Source organism: Hemitrygon akajei, chromosome 30, assembly GCF_048418815.1.
Source record: "Hemitrygon akajei chromosome 30, sHemAka1.3, whole genome shotgun sequence".
Lineage (NCBI taxonomy): Eukaryota > Metazoa > Chordata > Chondrichthyes > Myliobatiformes > Dasyatidae > Hemitrygon > Hemitrygon akajei.
The window spans coordinates 31,932,940-31,952,024 of NC_133153.1; the positions used below are offsets into that span (position 1 = coordinate 31,932,940).

The 19,085-nt window shown below is 41.6% G+C and overlaps 1 protein-coding gene across 4 annotated transcripts in view; it reads left to right on the forward strand.

Moving 5' to 3' along the window:
* Nucleotides 1-19,085, forward strand: part of LOC140718594 (EGF-like repeat and discoidin I-like domain-containing protein 3) — a 116,655-nt gene that overhangs the window by 31,146 nt on the left and 66,424 nt on the right. For all 4 annotated transcript variants that reach the window (XM_073032551.1, XM_073032552.1, XM_073032554.1 and 1 more), the window contains exon 2: nucleotides 16,300-16,425. In XM_073032551.1, the coding sequence (XP_072888652.1) occupies nucleotides 16,300-16,425 (126 nt within the window). The remainder of the gene's footprint in view (nucleotides 1-16,299; nucleotides 16,426-19,085) is intronic.

The window sequence follows — 19,085 nt, forward strand, 5'->3', positions numbered from 1 at the left end:
CAGAGACTTTTCCCAGGGTGGAAATGGCTAATACAAGGCGGTATAATTTTAAGGTGATTTGAGGAAAGTATAGAGATGTCAGAGATATGTTTTTTTTCCACATAAACAATAGTGGTAATGTGGAATTCCTTGCCAGGCTGGTGGCAGAGGCTGATATATTAGGGACATTTAAGGAACTCTTGGTCAGATTGGCACATAGATTATAGAAAAATGGAGGGCTATGTAGAAGGGAAAGGTTAGACTGTTGTTAGAGTAGATTAAAAGGATTGCACTACATTATGGGCTGAAGGGCCTGTACTGTGCTGTTACGTTCTATGTACTTTCGATGTTAGTATAACTTGTCAAATAGAATCCAACTGTTTGCTTTTATTGGCTCTTGGAGACAATTGTGTGAATAAGCTAGTTGTAGTCACTTATTTGAACAAATCATTAAAAATTTCAAATTAAATTTATTATTAAAACTCATATCTCATCGTATACTACCCTGAGATTCATTTTCTTTCGGGCATTCACAGCAAGTACAAAGAAACACAATAGAATCAATGAAAGACTATGCACAAAGATGGACAAACAACCAATGTGCAAAAGGCAAAAAATAGTGCAAATTTGAAAAGAAAAATGAAGTAATATTAGTAGATCAATAATAATATTGAGAACATGAGTTGTGCTGGACTGTATCCACTACTTTTTGTAGGTTTATCCATTCTTGAGCATTGGTGTTTCCATACCAGGCCAAGATGCAACCACTTTGTGCACTCTCCTCTGGGCATGTAGAGAATTTTGATTCTTTGCAAGTTTCTAAGAAAGTAGAGGTGATGTCATGCCTTCTTTGTAATGGCACTTGTGTGCTGGGCCCAGGACAGATCCTTTGAAATGAAAACGCTGAGGAATTTGAAGTTACTGACCCTCTCCACCTCTGATCCCCTGATGAGGGCTGCATCACGGCCCCCTCTGGATTCCTCCTGAAGTCAGTAATCAGCTCTTTGGTTTTGCTCACATTGAGTGAGAGGTGGTTGTGGCAGTGCTCAGCCAGATTTTCAGTCTCCCTCCTACATGCTGATTCATCACTGCCTTTGGTTTGATCAACAACAGTGGTGTTGTCAGACAAACTTAAATAAGCTGTGCTTAGCCTCACTGTAATGAGTCTTAGGCACATATAGAGCTGGGGTGCATAAGACTTTTGCACAGTGCTGTAATAATTTTATATTGCTCTGTACTGCGGCCACAGAAAAAGAATTCTTGACATATGTAAGTGATGATAAACTTGATTCTATTATATGTCTCTCTTGTGGACTGATAGTGGGAAAGTGGCAGGGAGAGGGGGGTCATGGTTGGGAAAAGGGGGAGGGAGGGGGAAGCACCAGACAGACATACTGTAATGATCAATAAACCATTGTTTGGATACAAGTGACCTTGCCTGGGTGTGTCTGCACCCATGTCTCATCCTGCCCCGGCACTCCTCCTCTGCCACCTGTCCCACACCCCTCCTGAGGAGCTCCGTCCTCACCATTCCCAACATCCTTTGCTCCCGCCGGAGGTACAAGCTCACTCTCCGGTCCATGTAGATAAATAAGACAAAAGTCTTAGGCGCCCTAGCTATATATTTGTGCCTAAGGTTTTTACACAGTATGGTATAACTGGCTTATTTTTGAATCAATTATTTTAATTACAAAAATGTACTTTAAAAATATATACAGTAAATGCAATATAATCAGTATGTCCTTCTTTACACCCATTGTGATATTTACGTCTTCTCACAGTACATCATTGTCACTCATGCAGGCATTCACAGTAAGTACCCACGAGGTGATCAGAAAGCTGTTACACAGGATCCAGGCACCTCATTGTCCTGTGGTGGCATGTGTAGACTACGGTCTTTACCCACCAAGCCTTTGCCGTGCCAGCTCTGAGCTTCAGTGTGCTCCTCCACTCGTGCTCCTGAACGAATCGAGATGGCACAGGTTGAAGTGGTCATGAAAATCTGGGCCTGTGGGCAACACTTTCGTCATCACCACATTCATTAAATGGCTGGTGAAACGCATGATAAATCTGTGAGATTTATCAGTCGGTTGTCTGGCCTTGAATTCACCAAGAAAAAAAATACAATCTGTAGTATTTGAATGCATCTCTTAAACACTTATCCTCTATAGTTTGAGGTGCTGAACACTTAGACAAGGTCACATGGGTGGTGTATGCTGATTAGGCTGGAAGGGCCTGTTAACGTGCTGTACCCATAAATGAATAAAATAATTACCTCCCCACCTGCGTTTGCGCAGGGTTCAGGAGTAATTACTTGATAGAAGACAGACCCTTCTCTCTCTCTCTCATGTGAAACCTGCACTGTCAAGGAAGGAGGCTGGAATTTTTGTGGCAATAAATGAAATTGGTTCTTCTGATCTTGCAGCACAGATGCAGGCGAAAATATCAACCTCATTTCACGGTTGGATAGGTTAATGGCAGTGAAACCTGTGTGAAATCCACGTTTATTCAGAGGCAAACATAGATTTCAAACAGAGATGTAACAATGGCATGTGATTCATTGAATGGTAGTTCAAAGAGGACACGTTACCTAGTCTATTTATACAGTTTTGACAAACTGACATACACCTGCACTTAAAACCAATAGTCATTCGTAAGAGCTGGTGGCTGGGTTGATTGAATGTGCAGGTGTGGTGAAAGGGAAATAGCTCAAATAGAATTATAAACCAAACCAGCATGGATACAGGCCGCTCTGCCCAACCGGTCCATGGTACCACCCAGATAGTCCCAGAAACCTGCCTTCAGCCAAAATCCTTCCACTCCTTGTCTCTCACTTTCCTAACCGTGTGTGAAAATTCCAGGAGTTCAGCTGTTTGAGATACTCAAACCACCCCATCTGGAACCGACAATCATTCCAGAGTCAAAGTCACTTGGATGATATTTCTTCCCCATTCTGATGTTGGGTCTGAGCAACAACTGAACCCCTTGAGGTTTTGTGCGTTGAGTTGTTGCCACATCATTGGCAGATAAAGAGGCCGAGTTTGTATATTTAATTTCGGTGGATACTGCTATATTTTAGTAATTTACCCCATTCCGTTGATTATATGGACGACAGCAGGGTCTGCAAGACAACCCTTTGTTGTTTATTCACACATTTTAAACTGTGGCAAGTGAATCACCAGGAAAGTTACTGTATATTCTAGCTTTACTTTGTCCATTGCTGTATACTGGTTTCCAAGCTCAAGCAGTGGACCAAATACCAACCTAAGAGCCATAGTTTATATAACAGGGTCTTTATAATTGGTGCTACCTTACCCAGCTCGGGTTTGAAAAGTTAGTGGATCGGGTGGAGACGGGATTCAGGGGGGTAACCGCGTTTAAGGAGTTTAGGGAACCAAGAAAGACTGACTTACAATTAGAAGGAAAAAAATCTGCCTTTAAATTGCACCTTAATAATGACCTCTGGTCTTCCCAAAGTACATTAAAGTGCAGTCACTCTTTTGGAGGAAAGGCAATCAAATAGCAGGCTGATCGTTTCCAGATATTCTAGTTAAGTAATAACAGTGTGTGAGGATGAGGGTTGGGAGCAGGTGCATGTTGTCAAGGAGATTTAGGGGAAAATGCTTTGGAAAAATTCTCTTCATCTGGTATTCATGTATGGGAACTTTCTTGTTGAATTGGTGTCCATCGGCCAAAACAGATAACATAACACAAGCACATGCAATGTGCTTTATAATGTTCAGCAATTATAAAGAATAATATAAAATATAAATTTAAAGGCTAAAGTAAGGATATGGAATAAAATGTGCATAAATGCATACTTACCTGCATGTATGTACGTACAGTGGAGAGAGTAATACAAAATGTGGTTGAAAATGTTTGCAGTGACTGGGGTAATAGATAAGGGGTTGTGCAGGTGACTAACTGGAATGGATGATCAGATTAACTGACTGGGGGAAGGAACATTAAAGATCACATGAAATTTTTGTGTTAACAACTCTTTAGCACTCTCCGGAAGGGAGCTTTTGGAAGAGGCTTTTTGTAGGGTGGGTAGTATCCACAATGATTTTTTTCTGCCCGCTTCTTCATCCTGGACCACATACAAGTCCTGCAGTGATGGTAGACTGCCGCCATTGACCTTTTCTGCTGACCTGACGGTTCACTGAAGTTTTTGTACATTATGAGAGGATGCTGCGCCAAGCTGGGCAGTGATGGCTGATGTGAGAGATGCTCTCTATGACGGCAGTGGAGAACTGCACCAGTACGTTCTGGGGAACACGGAATTTCACCAGCTGCCGCAAGAAGCATATCCTCTGCTGAACCTTTTTGTAAATGAAGGAGATGTGGTTCTCCTTCATGAGGTCCTGCGAAATAATCATGCCCGGGAACCTGAATATTGAAACAGTGCTAACTATAGAGTTGTTGATGAGTGGGTGGAGAGGAGACACATTTCTTCTGAAGTTAATGTGCTTCTCTGCATTATTTCAAATGTTAGGCAAAGTGTGAAAAGCCAATTAATTATATTTACGTTTCTACAAAATGGCAATGCTGATTAGCAGGAACATCCTCTGAAGATTTGGCACCTCAAGTGGAGGTGAGTACAGACAATCATTTGATTTATTTTTGCTGTGATTTGCAATAATACAGCTCAACCTTAAATTGTAGAATTGCAGTATAAAATATTGCAACTTAAGAGTATAGAAACATAGAAAATAGGTGCAGGAGTAGGCCATTCAGCCCTTCGAGCCTGCACCACCATTCAGTATGATCATGGCTGATCATCCAACTCAGAACCCTGTACCTGCTTTCTCTCCATACCCCCGATCCCTTTAGCCACAAGGGCCACATCTAACTTCCTCTTAAATATAACCAATGAACTGGCCTCAACTGTTTCCTGTGGCAGAGAATTCCACAGATTCACTACTCTCTGTGTGAAGAAGTTTTTCCTCATCTCGGCCCTAAAAGGCTTCCCCTTTATCCTTAAACTGTGACCCCTCGTTCTGGACTTCCCCAACATTGGAAACAATCTTCCACAGTATGAGGCCTAGAACAAGTGGACAGCCAGACACTTTTTCCCAGAGCAGAATGTCTAACAAGAGGGGGATAACTTTAAGGTGATTGAAGGAAAGTAGGGGGTTAGGTTTCAGAAGTAGTTTTTTTTATGCAGAGTGGTGGATACATGGAATAACCCACCAGGGTTGGTGGTGGTAGAGGCAAACACCTTAGGGGCATTTAAGAAACTCGTAAATCCTACTGAAGTGCACAACCATACACCCTGTTCTATCTCCCACTTTTTTTGTCCATTCTCCCAATCTTCCTAAGTCCTTTTGGAGACACCTGCTTCCTCAATACTACCTGCCCTTCCTCTTATCTTCGTATTGTCTGCAAGCTTGGCCACAAAGCTATCAGTTCCATCACCCAAATCATTGACATATAATGTGAAAAGAAGCGGTTCCAATACCGACACCTGCGGAATTTCACTAGGCACCGGCAGCCAACCAGAAAAGGCCCCCTCTTTGCCTCTTGCTGCTCAGCCAATCCTCTATCCATGCTAGTAACCATGGGCTCTTACCTTGTTAAGCAGCCTAATATGTGGCACCTTGTCAAAGGCCTTCTAAAAATCCAAATAAACACCTGATTTATACTTCTGCATTGAATCTACGCCGTAGGTACCGCACACCCTACCCTAAAAAAGTAACTCGTGCATCGCGGTGACGCAGACCGCAACAACTGTGATCGGTCCTCTTGGTAGCATCGCATCTCCTCCTACGCATTTCCGGTAGCTTCTTCTCCTCCATGTCTGTAGACTGTGCATTCACTGATGCGAAATAAATGGTTGGAGACGATGAGCCAAATCGTCAAATCTACCTGCTGACATCCGAAAATATTTGAAATGCATTTCGTTGTCCATGTCTCTCACGAAGAAACTCAACACAGTGGCATAGAAACCCCACTGCCAAGTAGCATTTTGGTGGTGAGTTGCAGAGAGACGCAGGCACACCAACATACGCAGAAGTATAAATCAGCCTTAACTCTCTTTTGTCTTTCCTGCCTGTTAGTTCCTCAAAGAATTCCAACAGAATTGTCCTGTGACTGGTAGCAATGAATCTTTAAATAACTTCAGCCTTGCCTTTTGGCAGTCTTTAGTCGTACTGGAAAAATGATTTGCAGAATATATAGGGAAAGTCAGTCGATGATGAATGTCAGCATTAAACACTGAAGGTCCTCATTCCATTTGAACAGATTGCACAGAAACTCCCCCTGCCCAGAGCACGGGTGGTCTCAGTTTGAAGTACAGTCAAGTGCTGTGGCGGTGAACAGATAGATATCATTGTCAAAATCTGTTTGCACCCATACCTAAACAATTGAGGCATGGCAACGAACAAGGAAATGGAAGTTAATCTTTGGAAACAAGTCTGCTATTTATTGTCACGCTGCCTAATGGCAGGAAGTGAATGATTCGGATTGCTTTTCTGATGTTAAAGTAGAATCAGGTGTCACTGGCATATGATGTGAAATTTTTTAACTTTACGGCAATGAATTACATGATAAATATAGAGAAAAAAACTGAATTACAGTATGTATATATTTATTAACTAGTTAAGTTAAAATAAGTAGTGCAAAAAAAGTTTTTTAAAGAAGTAGTGAGGTAGTGTTTATTGGTCATTGGCCATTTAGAAATTGGACGGCAGAGGGGATGAAGCTGTACCTGAATCACTGAACGTGTGCCTTCAGGCCTCTGTACCCCCTTCCCGATGATAACAATGAGAAGAGGGCATGTCCTGGGTGGTGGGGGCCCTTAATGACGGATGCTGCATTCCTAAGTCACCGCTTCTTGAAGATGTCTTGGACTCTACAGAGGCTGGTACCCATGATGAAGCTGACTAATGTTACAAGTTTCTGCAACTTACCTCGATCTGGTGCAGTAGCACCCCCCATACCAGATGGTAATGTATCTCCACGATACATTTGTATAAGTTTTGGAGTGTTGTAGTTGGCAAACCAATTCTCTTCAAACACCAAATGAAGTATAGCCGCTGTCTTGCCTTCTTTATAGCTATATCAATGTGTTGCATCCAGGTTATATCCTCAGAAATATTGATACCCAGAAACTTGAAATTGCTCACTCTCTCCACATCTGATCCCCCCATGAGGATTGGTTTGCTTTTCCTCCTCTTACTCTTTCTGAAGTCCACAATCAGCTCTTTCGTCTTGCTGACGTTGAATGCAAGGTTGTTGCTGCGACACCACTCCACCAGCTGGTGTATCTTGCTCCTGTACACCCATTTATTCATTTCTCCCACCATTATAAATTGTAATTGTCTCTGAAGACATTATTTTGATAGCATCTCCTTAGAGATGGAACAAGGTATACTAATCCTTATCCTTGTCAGTCTCATATTTAGTTTGTGTGTGAGTACCATTTGAAGTAACTACCATCCTCACTAAGACCTTTCCCAACTCCAGACGTTGAAAGATATTCCATTCTCGCAGCAGGTGATGGAAGCCGTTTGTTTGCAGCTTCTCTTGTAAGATCCACAGCCTTACTGTATTCTGCTTTGTTAAAACACTTATCAATTGCCGGCTTATTCGTGTGTATTGGGTCTTCCTGTGGTTTCAGCTGGTTAGGTTCAAGATTCAAGTTTATTTGTATTCAAGAGCATTCAAGGATTTGGGATTACTTAATGTCATTTCCAATACACAAGTCTAAAGGAGAACTCAATAATTGTTACTCCGGATCCGATGCAGCACCAAAGAAAACTTAATAAGATAAAGAAGATAGCTTATAGACTTTAATTTTATGTACATAAATTGACAAAAGGTTTCGTAGTGTCTCTACGTAAGGTGACTCTGACAGGAAATGATGAAGTAGTGGTGGGGTGGGTTAATGGGTAGAAGTATTGATTAGCCATACTGCTTGGAGAAAGTAACTGTGTTTTGAGTCTGATGGATGTGGTGTGGGTGCTACGTACAGTCCTCCTTGATTGAAAACATACAGAGAAATGCATCATGTATATTAACAACCAACACACCTGAGGATGTGCTGGGGGCAGCCCACAAGTGTCACCAACATAACATGCCCATGGTGCTCGGCAGAACAGCACAGAACACAACAAGCAACAAACAATAACCGCAAAAACAAGCTCCATCCTCCCTCCCACCCCACAAACCTACACATTCCTTTAAGCCAAGGACAGATCTCGAACACATACAGACTCGGGCCCACAACAACGGCCTTCAACCTCCCCAGTGGACTTGGTTAGTGTTCTATTTTGAATTGCTTGGTAACCATACACCAGTCCTGACAAGTATCAGCTCATAGAATGGAGAGAAAAAAGAACAACATTTCACACCGGCTCTGGGAACAAATTTTCATTGCACACCCAACCTGGTCAGCTCATTCCCTCCAAATTCAGCGTAAAAAATTTTCATTTCCCTGAGCTGGTATTACTGGTGTTTAGGCATGAGAATTTGTAGCTAAACCTGTGTTGGTTGCCATGTCAACTGGTGGGTGATCTTCATTGCAGTCGATTCAAATACCAACTGACTTTATTAATGAAACTGAATTTATTAATGAGTACAAAGGGCAGAATCTATACAGCAAGGATCTGATGCAGCATTATGAAGAAGAGTTTTGATATTGAAACATTAACTCAGTTTGTCCGCCTGCAGAAGCTGCCCGACCTGCTGAATGTTTCCGGCATTTCAATTGGTTTATTATTGTCACAGGTACTGAGGTACAGTCAAAATCTTTGTTTTGCATGCCATCCTTACTCATCCAACTGTGTATGAACTGTGAAGGGTGCTGAGTAGGCTACGGTCAATTATGGAAAACTCTGAACATCCTCTACATAGCACCATCCAGAGACAGAGAAGCAGTTTCAGCGACAGGTTACTATCGATGCAATGCTCCTCAGACAGGATGAAGAGGTCAATACTCCCCAATGCCATTAGGCTTTACAATTCAACCACCAGGACTTAAGAACTTTTTAAAGCTATTATTAATGCTTTTTGAGAGAGTGATTTAGATGCATATCATATTTTTTACTGAGTTAAGTACTGTATGTAATTAGTTTTGCTACAACAAGTGTATGGGACATTGGAAAAAAGTTGAATTTCCCCATGGGGATGAATAAAGTATCTATCTATCTATCTATCTATCTATTGAGGCATTACATAGGAAAGCAATAGCTGAATGCAGAATCTAGAGTTTCAGACAAAGTGATTTGCAGGCAGGCAGGCAATAAGCTGCAACACCTTGTCGAGATGGATTGTGAGGTCCAAGATCCATTGAACAGATTTGAGACGCAGAGTTTCTGCATCATTGCAGAGTATGAAGCAGTTGTAATTAGAATGTCAGCAATATGGAAGGTGAAATCTTATCTGAAACAATATCATTAGAAGGTTGTGTTTAGGATTTGTACCATTGGGCCCTTTGCTTTTCTCTTGAGAATTTATTAATATTGTCAGTTTTGAAAACTGATTTTCTACCAAGTTAGAGATATCACTGCATGATTTGCTCTCCATTCTTGGGAGAGTCTGTGTTTGCTTTACAATGGACAATTGGAAAGATTCTTAGTGCTGCTTACAAAAGGAGTCTGGAAAACTGGGAGAGGGGCCGGGAAAATATTTGGGGGGGGGGAAATATGAATCAAGATAGCACCCACAAGGAAGGGATGGATGAGGAATCATAGGACTTCATTATTGACTCAGTATCTCTTAGCACCAATTTATTCTGTATTTTAACTTTATAGGGTTTAAACTGAAATGGTCACTTGGTGGGATTTAAAATTCAATTATGACTGAAGGCTCCTCTAATCTACTTTTGCCTCTTTGTTGCCTTGGAGACATTGTACAGCTTCCAAGACCAAGAAGCCATACCAAATCAAGACAGTGCAGATGATAATGCCTGCATTTGAAATTGCCATAATTTCATAGAAATTTCTATGCATTATTTCAGAATATAGCAGGTTACTTTGGCATTTACACCAAATACAATACTGTGTGAAAATCTTAGGCACATATCTGTAGCTTTAAAGCAGAGATTGATGGGTTCTTGATTAATAGGGGTGTCAAAGGTTACAGGGACAAGGAAGGAGAATGGTGTTGAGAGGGAAAATAAATCAGCCATGATCAAATAGTAGAGCAGACTTGATGGGCTGAATGGTCTAATTCTGCTCCTATGTCTTACTGTCTCATGATCTCTCTCTGCAGTAGAGAAATTCTAGGCAGTTTCTAGAGTAGGTTATATGGTCGGCTCAACATTGTGGGCTGAAGGGCCTGTAATGTGCTGTTGATTTTCTATGTTTCTAAGTTTCTTATGAGACATAGGAGCAGAATTGGGCCATTTGATGCATCGAGTCTGCTTCTCCATTGAATCGTGGCTGATCGATTATTTCCTCTCTACCCCATCACTTATGGAATCATATCATTCAAGTTGTGTGTATTTCCAAAGGAGCTTGCTCTGCACAAAGTTGATTTCTGCATTTTTACCTAGGAACAGTGGAAACATTTCAAAGGTACTTCATTGCCTGTAATATGCTTGGGACATAAAAGGGTTACAGAAATTGAAGTCCCTCAGTTTTTTTCCCCTTTCACTGAACTGACTGGCACTTCAGGAAGCTGAGAATGTGGCCCTCCCAGGTTTGAGTGCCCCTGCCCTTTACATGTGGCCAAATACATCAGTAAACTAGTCTGGGGTGGCTAGAAACACTTAGTGCTGGATGTTTGGGGGAAGACAGCAACTTAAACATTTGGAAAAACTCCCCAGGCAATCGAATAATTAAACTCTGATCTGTGTCTCTACTTGCATAACATACTTAGTCTCTGTGGTTTTTAAAGAGATGTGGATCAACCATGGCTAAATGACTCAATGCAGCCCTAAATTTATAAATAACAATAAAAAAAAGAACTAATTTGTTTCATCTTTTCACTCAGCCTTTTCGGGAATAAAGCTATATTATTAAAATTCTAAATGTGACAAATTTAGATTTTAAAGAAATCCTGAGGCTAAAATAATTTGGTACCTCCCCATTGACCCTTAGCAATTTTTTTTATCCATGCACCATAAAAAAGCATCCTATCTGGATGTATATGGCTTGCTGTGGGAACTGCTCTGCCTGTGACCGTAAGACACTGCAGGGAGTTGGTGGACACATCATGGAAAGCAGCCTTCCCTCCAGGGACTCTGTCCATATCTTTTGCTGTCTCAGTGAAGAAGCCAGGATAAACAAAGACCCAACTCACCCCAGAAAATTTTTTTCCCCTCTCCCATCAGGGGCTGAAGATACAAAAGCCCGAGAGCATGTCCCACCAGGCTCAAGATCTGACTGGAATATCGCACTGGAATAAAGCTGCTAAATGGTTTCCTGGTATGATAAGATGGGCTCTTGACCTCACAATCTACAGTCTATGACCTTGCACCTTATTGCCTACTTGCACTGCACCTTTGTTTAACTATTATACTTTATTCTGCATTGCTATTGTTTTATCTGTTCTTTCTCAATGCACTAAAATGGTTTGATCTGTATAAACTGTGCAAGCTTTTCACTGTATTTCGGTACATGTGATAATAAGAAATCAGTGTCAGCACCAGACTTGTTACTGCTCTTTGTTTTGAGGCTATCGAAGAAAAGATTGATTTTTGGCAAGATTTGATGCAGACTGATGGAACTATCTCCGACCACTCTCACTCTGACTCCTGCTGGAAATCAAACAGAAGAAATCCTTGCTGAGGCTTGCCTGCAGAACCTGATCATACCAAGGATTCCCACTGGCTGCTCATTAACATTATTGCCCCTCGTCACTACACACCAAGCCAGTCATGTAGCAGCTACAGTACTATGCCAAAGTCTTCGACACGTATATATAGCTGGGGTGTCTAAGAGTTTTGCACAGTACTGTATTTGACAGCGGAGAGCCAGTTTGTAAATTTGGCAGGAGCAGTGGATGTTGGGAATGGGGAGCTCGGAGTGCAGTGGAAGGGGCATGGGACAGGTGGCAGAGAAGGAGTGCCAGGGGCTATGGTGGAGCAGATGCAGACACTCCCAGCCCTGAGTCAAGGTCAAGGTCATTTGATTGCAAGCAACTAGTTTATTGATCGTTACATAATGTGTCTCTGGTACTTCCTGCCCCCTCCCTACCATAATCCTAGCCATGATTGCCCTCTTCCCAATCTCAATCCTCAAAAGAGTCACATATCCGAATCAGGTTTATCATCACTCACATACGTCATGAAATTAATTTTATTTTGGGGCAGCAGTACAGTATAATACATAAAATTACTACAGTACTGTGCAAAAGTCTTGGGTTATATTTATCTAAGGCATTTCCACAGTACTCCTCTACATGTGACTCTTGAGCCTTGCAGGCCCCACAATCTTGGTATTCCTACGCAAAAGGAATAAAGAGAAAGACTTTCATTTCTGAAGCATCTTTCATGCCCATTATTGGACATCCCAAAGCAATTTACAGTCAATGACGTGCTTTGGAAGTGTAGTCCCATTGCAGTGTGGAATGCAGCACAGCAAGAGCCCAGAACCAGCAATGTGAGGCTGTTAAGATAATCCCTTTTGATATTAGGTTTGGGAATAATTTTGTTCAGATCTTTGAAGGATGCCTTGGGGATCTTTAAAATCCATTTAAGTGTGCAGGCAGAGTCCTGATTTGAAGCCTCATTTGAAAGACAGGACGCCTCATATAGCACTGAACTTCTGGGATTAGTTTTGTCGAGTTAGGAGGGCTGAGGGTCCTTGGCCAGGGCAAATCCTTAAGCAGGCCGGAGTTTGGTTTAAAACTTTTGAATTAAAAAAAGGGGAACTTCTTTAATCACTAAACTGAGCAATATTTATTTCTTCAAAGTACATTTATTATGGAAGTATGTATATTGTATGCAACCTTGAGATTTATCTTTTTGCAGGTGTGCCCTGACAAAGGGAGACAATTGAAACATAAACACTGTACTAGTCATGCATCAGTAACTTAATAAATCACTGTGCATCGAGTTAGCTCTATAACAACAGGTAATGAGAAGCGCATTAAATCAAGTTCAATTCTTTTCCCATTTATATTGTTACTCATTTAACATTCAGGCTTTTTTTGGCTCAAGTCTGATTTACCCTCAAGATAACTGCATAATGGGAGCCCAGGCATAATCACTCTGATCACTGCATCGATTATCTCTTCTTCTGGATAGCCTCTGTTTAGGGTGCTTTCTATCTGGCGGACAAGGCTAGAAAACGACAATTAGTCTTTCTGACCAGGCTCACCAACCGGACCAGATAGTTTAAAATCAATGTGTCACGCTGGTGGGACAATTTTCCCTGAACTGTTGCGGATTACTAGAGCTCACCTTTGTATTGAACTGCGGGTTACTGTAATTTCCCTGTTTTCTTCCTCTGTTTCATCAGCCGCAGCAGTTGTAGCAACCACTAACTCATTTAACTTGTCTCTAACCTGCAGAAATTCAGACATGCCACTGTCCAACAAATTTCCCAGCTCCTCTCTTCCCAGATGGTGACTTATTAGGGATATGAGAGACAAATGTGTTTCCTTATCTTTGTTCTCTCCTGGGAGCTAAAGAAAGTTACTGAGTTTGACTAGCGTGTCTTTAGGGAATTCACACACTTTCTCACAATTTTCTTCTTGGAGATCCCTAAGCACATCCATTTTCTTTTCCCCTTGGCAGTGGTGTGAGTTATTGTGTTGTCTGTAGAATACCTGCCGCTGACCGGATTCTGCAGCCTCTGGCATTCACTGTATGCACTGCTCCACCAGCTCTCGGCCTCACCTTCACCTCAGTCGACTGCCTCACTCTGCTGCTGCTCCAAGCTTTTAAGGAAAGGCTGGGTGGATGAACTCGGTCTGGCAAGGAGATGGTCCACCTGCACACCCAACCCAGCAGTGCCTCCAAAATTTTGTTACTCGTTTAACGTTCAGGCCTTTTGGATTTAACTGTCATTCCGTGGGAACATATCACTTTATCAAATTATCAAAATATAACACAAAATATAAAAATACTCCAATAAACTATCACCTTCTGTTATCAGCAATACTAGGCATCCAAACAGTTATACTGCGTGCTTATGGCACTATCTCCATGCAGCTTTAATATTCCAGTCAGTGGGTGAAAACAACCATTTTTCATGGTTTCCAAACAAACATGTAACTCAAAGAATTATACAAAACTTTGGAAAAAATACTGAATGCTTTTCTGAGAACATAAATACGGTAATTTGCTTAAAATTGCAATTATTTTCTGTATTTCTTGATTCTCAGAATTTTCAACTATACACATTTGCATGTTTTAAATATCCCTTTTTTCTTTCAACATGAAATTCTATTCACATTAAATAAATTACTTTAACTCTTTTTGAAAATTATTTATGGCTAAATTGAACAGATTTCAACCTTGTCACACAGGCAGCCACAAAACAAGGAAATGTGATACAGGATAGATAGAACATTTTTCTTTCCCCTAGGGGAGTGAATCTAGAACTAGAGGGCACAGTGTTTGAGGTGAGAGGGGAGAAATTTAAAGAAGATGTGACGGGTAAGTTTTTTTTCAAACATGGGGTGTTAAATGTCTGGTAAGAGCACCTAGAAGAGGGTGATGGAAGCTGATACAATTACATTTAATGGGCTGTTGGACAGGTACTTGGATAGGAAAAGCAGAGAAGGATTCAGGCTTAATTCAGGAAAATGGGATTAGTGAAGGTAGGCACTGAAGTCAAAATGGAGGAGGTGCTCCAAAACATCCCATTTCTGTGGTGTATGAATCTATCTCATCTAGTCCCTTTTTGGTATTGGTTTATAATTGTCACTTGCAAGAGACAGTTAAAAACTTTTCTTGTACACTGTTCATACAGATCAAATCATTACACAATGCTTTGGGTTAAAATAAAGTAAAACAATAATGATGCAGAATACAATAACAAACACAAAATGCTAGAGGAATTCAGCAGGTCGGGCAGCATTGATGGAAATGAACAAGCAGTTGATGTTTCGCGCTGAGACCCTTTTTAAGGACTGGAAAGGAAGGGGCGAGACATCGGAATAAACAGGTGGGAGGAAGGAAAGGAGGACAGCTAGAAGGTGATAGATAAAGCCAGGTGGGTAGCCAGGCTGGAGAGGAAGGAATCTGATAGGAGAGGAGAGTGGACCACAGGAGAAAGAGGAGGAGCAGGGGACCTGGGGGGGAAGTGATAGGCAAGTGAGAAAAGGAAAGATGCTAGAGGGGGAGGGGATCTTTTTTACCAGAAGGAGAAAGCGATATCTCGAATACAGTGTGATGCACCATCAATAATTCACGCCGAGACTTAGGAAGTGAGATATTGGCTTTTATTGACTGAAGAACAACACTACATCCTGGGGAAATGAGGGAGAGCAGCAGGCCACAGTTGCCTTTATACAGGGGTCTGTGGGAGGAGCCACAGGGGTAGTCAGCAGGGTCTTGGGAGGAGCCACAGGAGCAGTCAGACAGGTATATCTAGTTCACCACACAGTGTAAGAGCGATTGGAAAAAGTGCAGGGGGGTAAGTAATTAAGTGAAAGAACATAACGAAGTAGGGTCCATTTTATCTTATAAGAGGCCCGTTGGTGACTCTGATAACAGCGGGATAGAAGCTGACCATGTGCCTGGTGCTACATGTTTTCAGGCTTTTGCATCTTCTGATTATGGGAGACAAGAGAATGTCCAGGGTGGATGGGGACTTTGATTATGCTGGCTGCTTTACTGAGACAGTGAGAACTATAGACTCTGTTCATAGAGTGGAGGCTGGTTCCTGTAATGTGTTGAGCTGTGTCCACAATTCTCTGCAGTTTCTTGTGATCATGTGCAGACCAGTTGCCGTATCACGCCGTAATGCATCCAGGCAGAATGCTTTCTATTGTGCATTGATAAAAATTGGTGAGAGTTGATGGGGACTTACTCATCTTTGGTCTCTGAGGAAGTAGAGGCATTGGTGAATTTTCTTGAGGACATCAACATGGTTGGATCATGAAAGACCGTTGGTGATGTTCATATCTAGGAACTCGAAGCTCTCCATCCTCTCAACCTCACCACTGTTGATGTAGACAGGAAGATGTGCATCGCCACCTTGTCTGAAGTCAATGACCAGCTCTTTTGATGACATTGAGGGAAAGGTTGTTGTCATGACGCCCGGTCACTCTGTTGCAGTTCCACATTCGCTGTAGCAGCAAAGCTACTTGTTGCCCTGACGTACTTGTGCAGCGCGGTGTAAGGTGAAAGTGCTTGACTTCCCCCGTTACTGCCTGCATATTTCGGAGAGCTTGACAGTTTTTGTGTGCTTCTCTTTATAGAACATCTTTGTCAGCCCAATCCTTGCCAGAATGGAGGATCATGCCTGACCGGATTCTCCTCGGATCCCTACAACTGCCTCTGCGTAGATGGATTTTCCGGGGAAAACTGCACTGAGGTAGAACAAGGTAAGACTCCTGAGAAAGTCCTGATTAACATGGCTGCATGTTGAGTTTGAGCTGGTTGTTCTGCCTGTTTCTATCAGCATGGCTGTTATCTATTGCTTGTTGTTCAAAACATCTAATGCAGGATTCCCAACCTTTTTTTTAATCCCATGGACCCCTACTATTAACAAATAAGTTCGTGGACCCCAGGTGGGGAACAACAGATTAAGATTCTAATGGTTCCGTTGCTTTAAATGGAAAGCCAAATAAGCCCAACTTGAAAAGAAGTTCTAGAGATAATTGACAGCAAAGTGAAGGTCAGAGAGAGCTTCAACAGATCATTACCCAGTAACTAAATCTTGGCCAAGTTCCCAAAAGCTTCTCTCGGAGGAGAGAAAAGAGCTATTCAAGCACCATCAGTATCTTGTTCATAAGCAAGGCCATGCAGCTGTTGGTTGTGGATTAAACCATCTGTTAATTATTTAAAACTTTCATTTTATGAACCGCTGATAGACTGGAATCACAACAGAATAGCAAGTCTCACATTCAGACGGGATCTCATGCAACCACAGAACAATGTAATGTGCTTGTCAGCCGTAGCTGTAGAAGATTACTGAGTACTGCTGGGGAGTACACCCGTTGATGAGCGAACGGTTCAAGTCTGTCAGCATCTTAGTACGGTTTTGCACGAAATTAAAATGAAAGGCAGCACCTCAGATTGAAGCGCCATCTTTCTCTCTGTCTCCCTCTGTTATCAGAGCTGGTTTATTCTTAAATCTTTGGGTGCTGCCTTTATAGTTGCTGCTAAATTGAAATTTGAAAATACTTGGAAACATTTAAAGTAATATTGATGTTTTAAAAAAAAACAATCTCAGGATGTTGCAAAAGACTCTGTAGATGGCCTCTCTCTTCCCCCACATTACAGAGGTGTTAAATACCCAGAACACAGACCACATTGCTATTATCATTAATGAAATGCCATCTCAGCTGCACATGTATCAAGAAACATGGGTTCCAAAGTAATACATAAACTCCATGAGGGCAAATTTTGTCCTGTATGTTTGATTTTTTTTTTAGGGACTTTACATGAGTTCTGTAAAGCTCAATTTCCATTACTCAAATAGCTGGTTTAAGTCCTGTGCAGAAATTCTTTTTAAAGGGTGATTGTGTTTTGATGTAGGAAAATCAGTTTGCACACAGCAGCCTCCCATGACCAGTGATGCAATGATAAGTAGCTCATTTCCAATTTTAGTCAAGAAAGAAATTTTGCCTAAAGCACCAGAGAATTTCCATGCTTTTTCATTAGAGACATATCACATGAAACAAAAACAAGAAAATGGGTTATAATTGAGTCAACTCAACAGAGAGGACCTAATAAACCGCTGTGTACAACTGGCGCATGAAATTTACAGTGGGTGGAAACACCCCATCTTTTAGTAGTTCTTCCATGTACCCTGCAAAACATCCCTCATTTTAGATTGATGATGAAAGTTCAAAGTAAATTTATTATCTAAGTGTGTAGATACCATCATATACTACCTTGAGATTCAATTTCATGCAGGCATTTACAGGAAAGTAAAGAAATACGTAGAATTTATGAAAAACTGCTCATAAAAACTGACAAACAGCCTAAGTGTAAAAGAAGACAAATTATAGAAATTTAAAATAGGTAAATAAATAATACTGAGAACATGAGTTGTAGAGTCAGTGAAAGTGAGTCCATCGGCTTTGAAGTCAGTTCAACATTGGGGTAGGTAAAGTCATCCTTGCAAGTTCAGAATGTGATGGTTGAAGGGTAATAACTGTTACTGAACCTGGTGGTCTGAGTCCTAAGGCTCCTGTTCCTCCTGCCCAGTGGAGTAGTAAGAAGAGAGCCTGGCCTGGAAGATGGGAGTCCTTGATGATGGATGCTGCTTTCTTGTGGCAGCGCTCCTTGTAGATGTGCTCAATGATGGAAAGGGTTCTGTCACTTTTTGTAGACCTTTCTGTTCCTGGGCCATGAGTTAAATAGGAATAAGAGGGTTTTATATGACTAAAGTAAGAAAAGCATAGGACCGACAAACTTTCCAGCAGGCAAACCTCCCCGAGGGCAGCATAATGGAGATTAAAATCGATAGCAGTATTCAAGAGATGGGCGGTGTAACGGAGAATAAAAACCATTGAATTGGACAGACAATGTAATGTAGGAGAAGTTTGTACCTGGAAATTTTGCCTTACCAGAACTCGGCTTTGGATGCTTCATGCTGTCAATTGTAGATGAATTTCTGTGCTCGGGTCTAATGCTCTTGTGTCGGGATGTGGGGGGGGGGGGGTGGGTTGTGGGAAATGGCTCCCATATCCCTAGTGGCAGCGAAGCACAGTGAGGATGCATGCATACTTGCATTGCATGAATCTATTTATCGTGCCCATCAGAGCAGTCAGATTGAAATTCCATCACATGCCCATGTGGATGGATGTGTTAAAGAGGACCAGGAGTGCTTCTGATCGGTATCTTCCTTTTAATCCAAAGCAATAGCTTTGCTGTTGTTAGTCTCATCAAAGCTTTAATTTTACTTGTATCAAAGCACCTCCCACGTTTCATAGTTCTCTCCATGAAGTTGTTAATTCGATGCCTGGACGATAGAACTTGGGGCTATAATTAATTGGAACAATCTGTAATCATACTGCGCATCTGAATCAAAGAG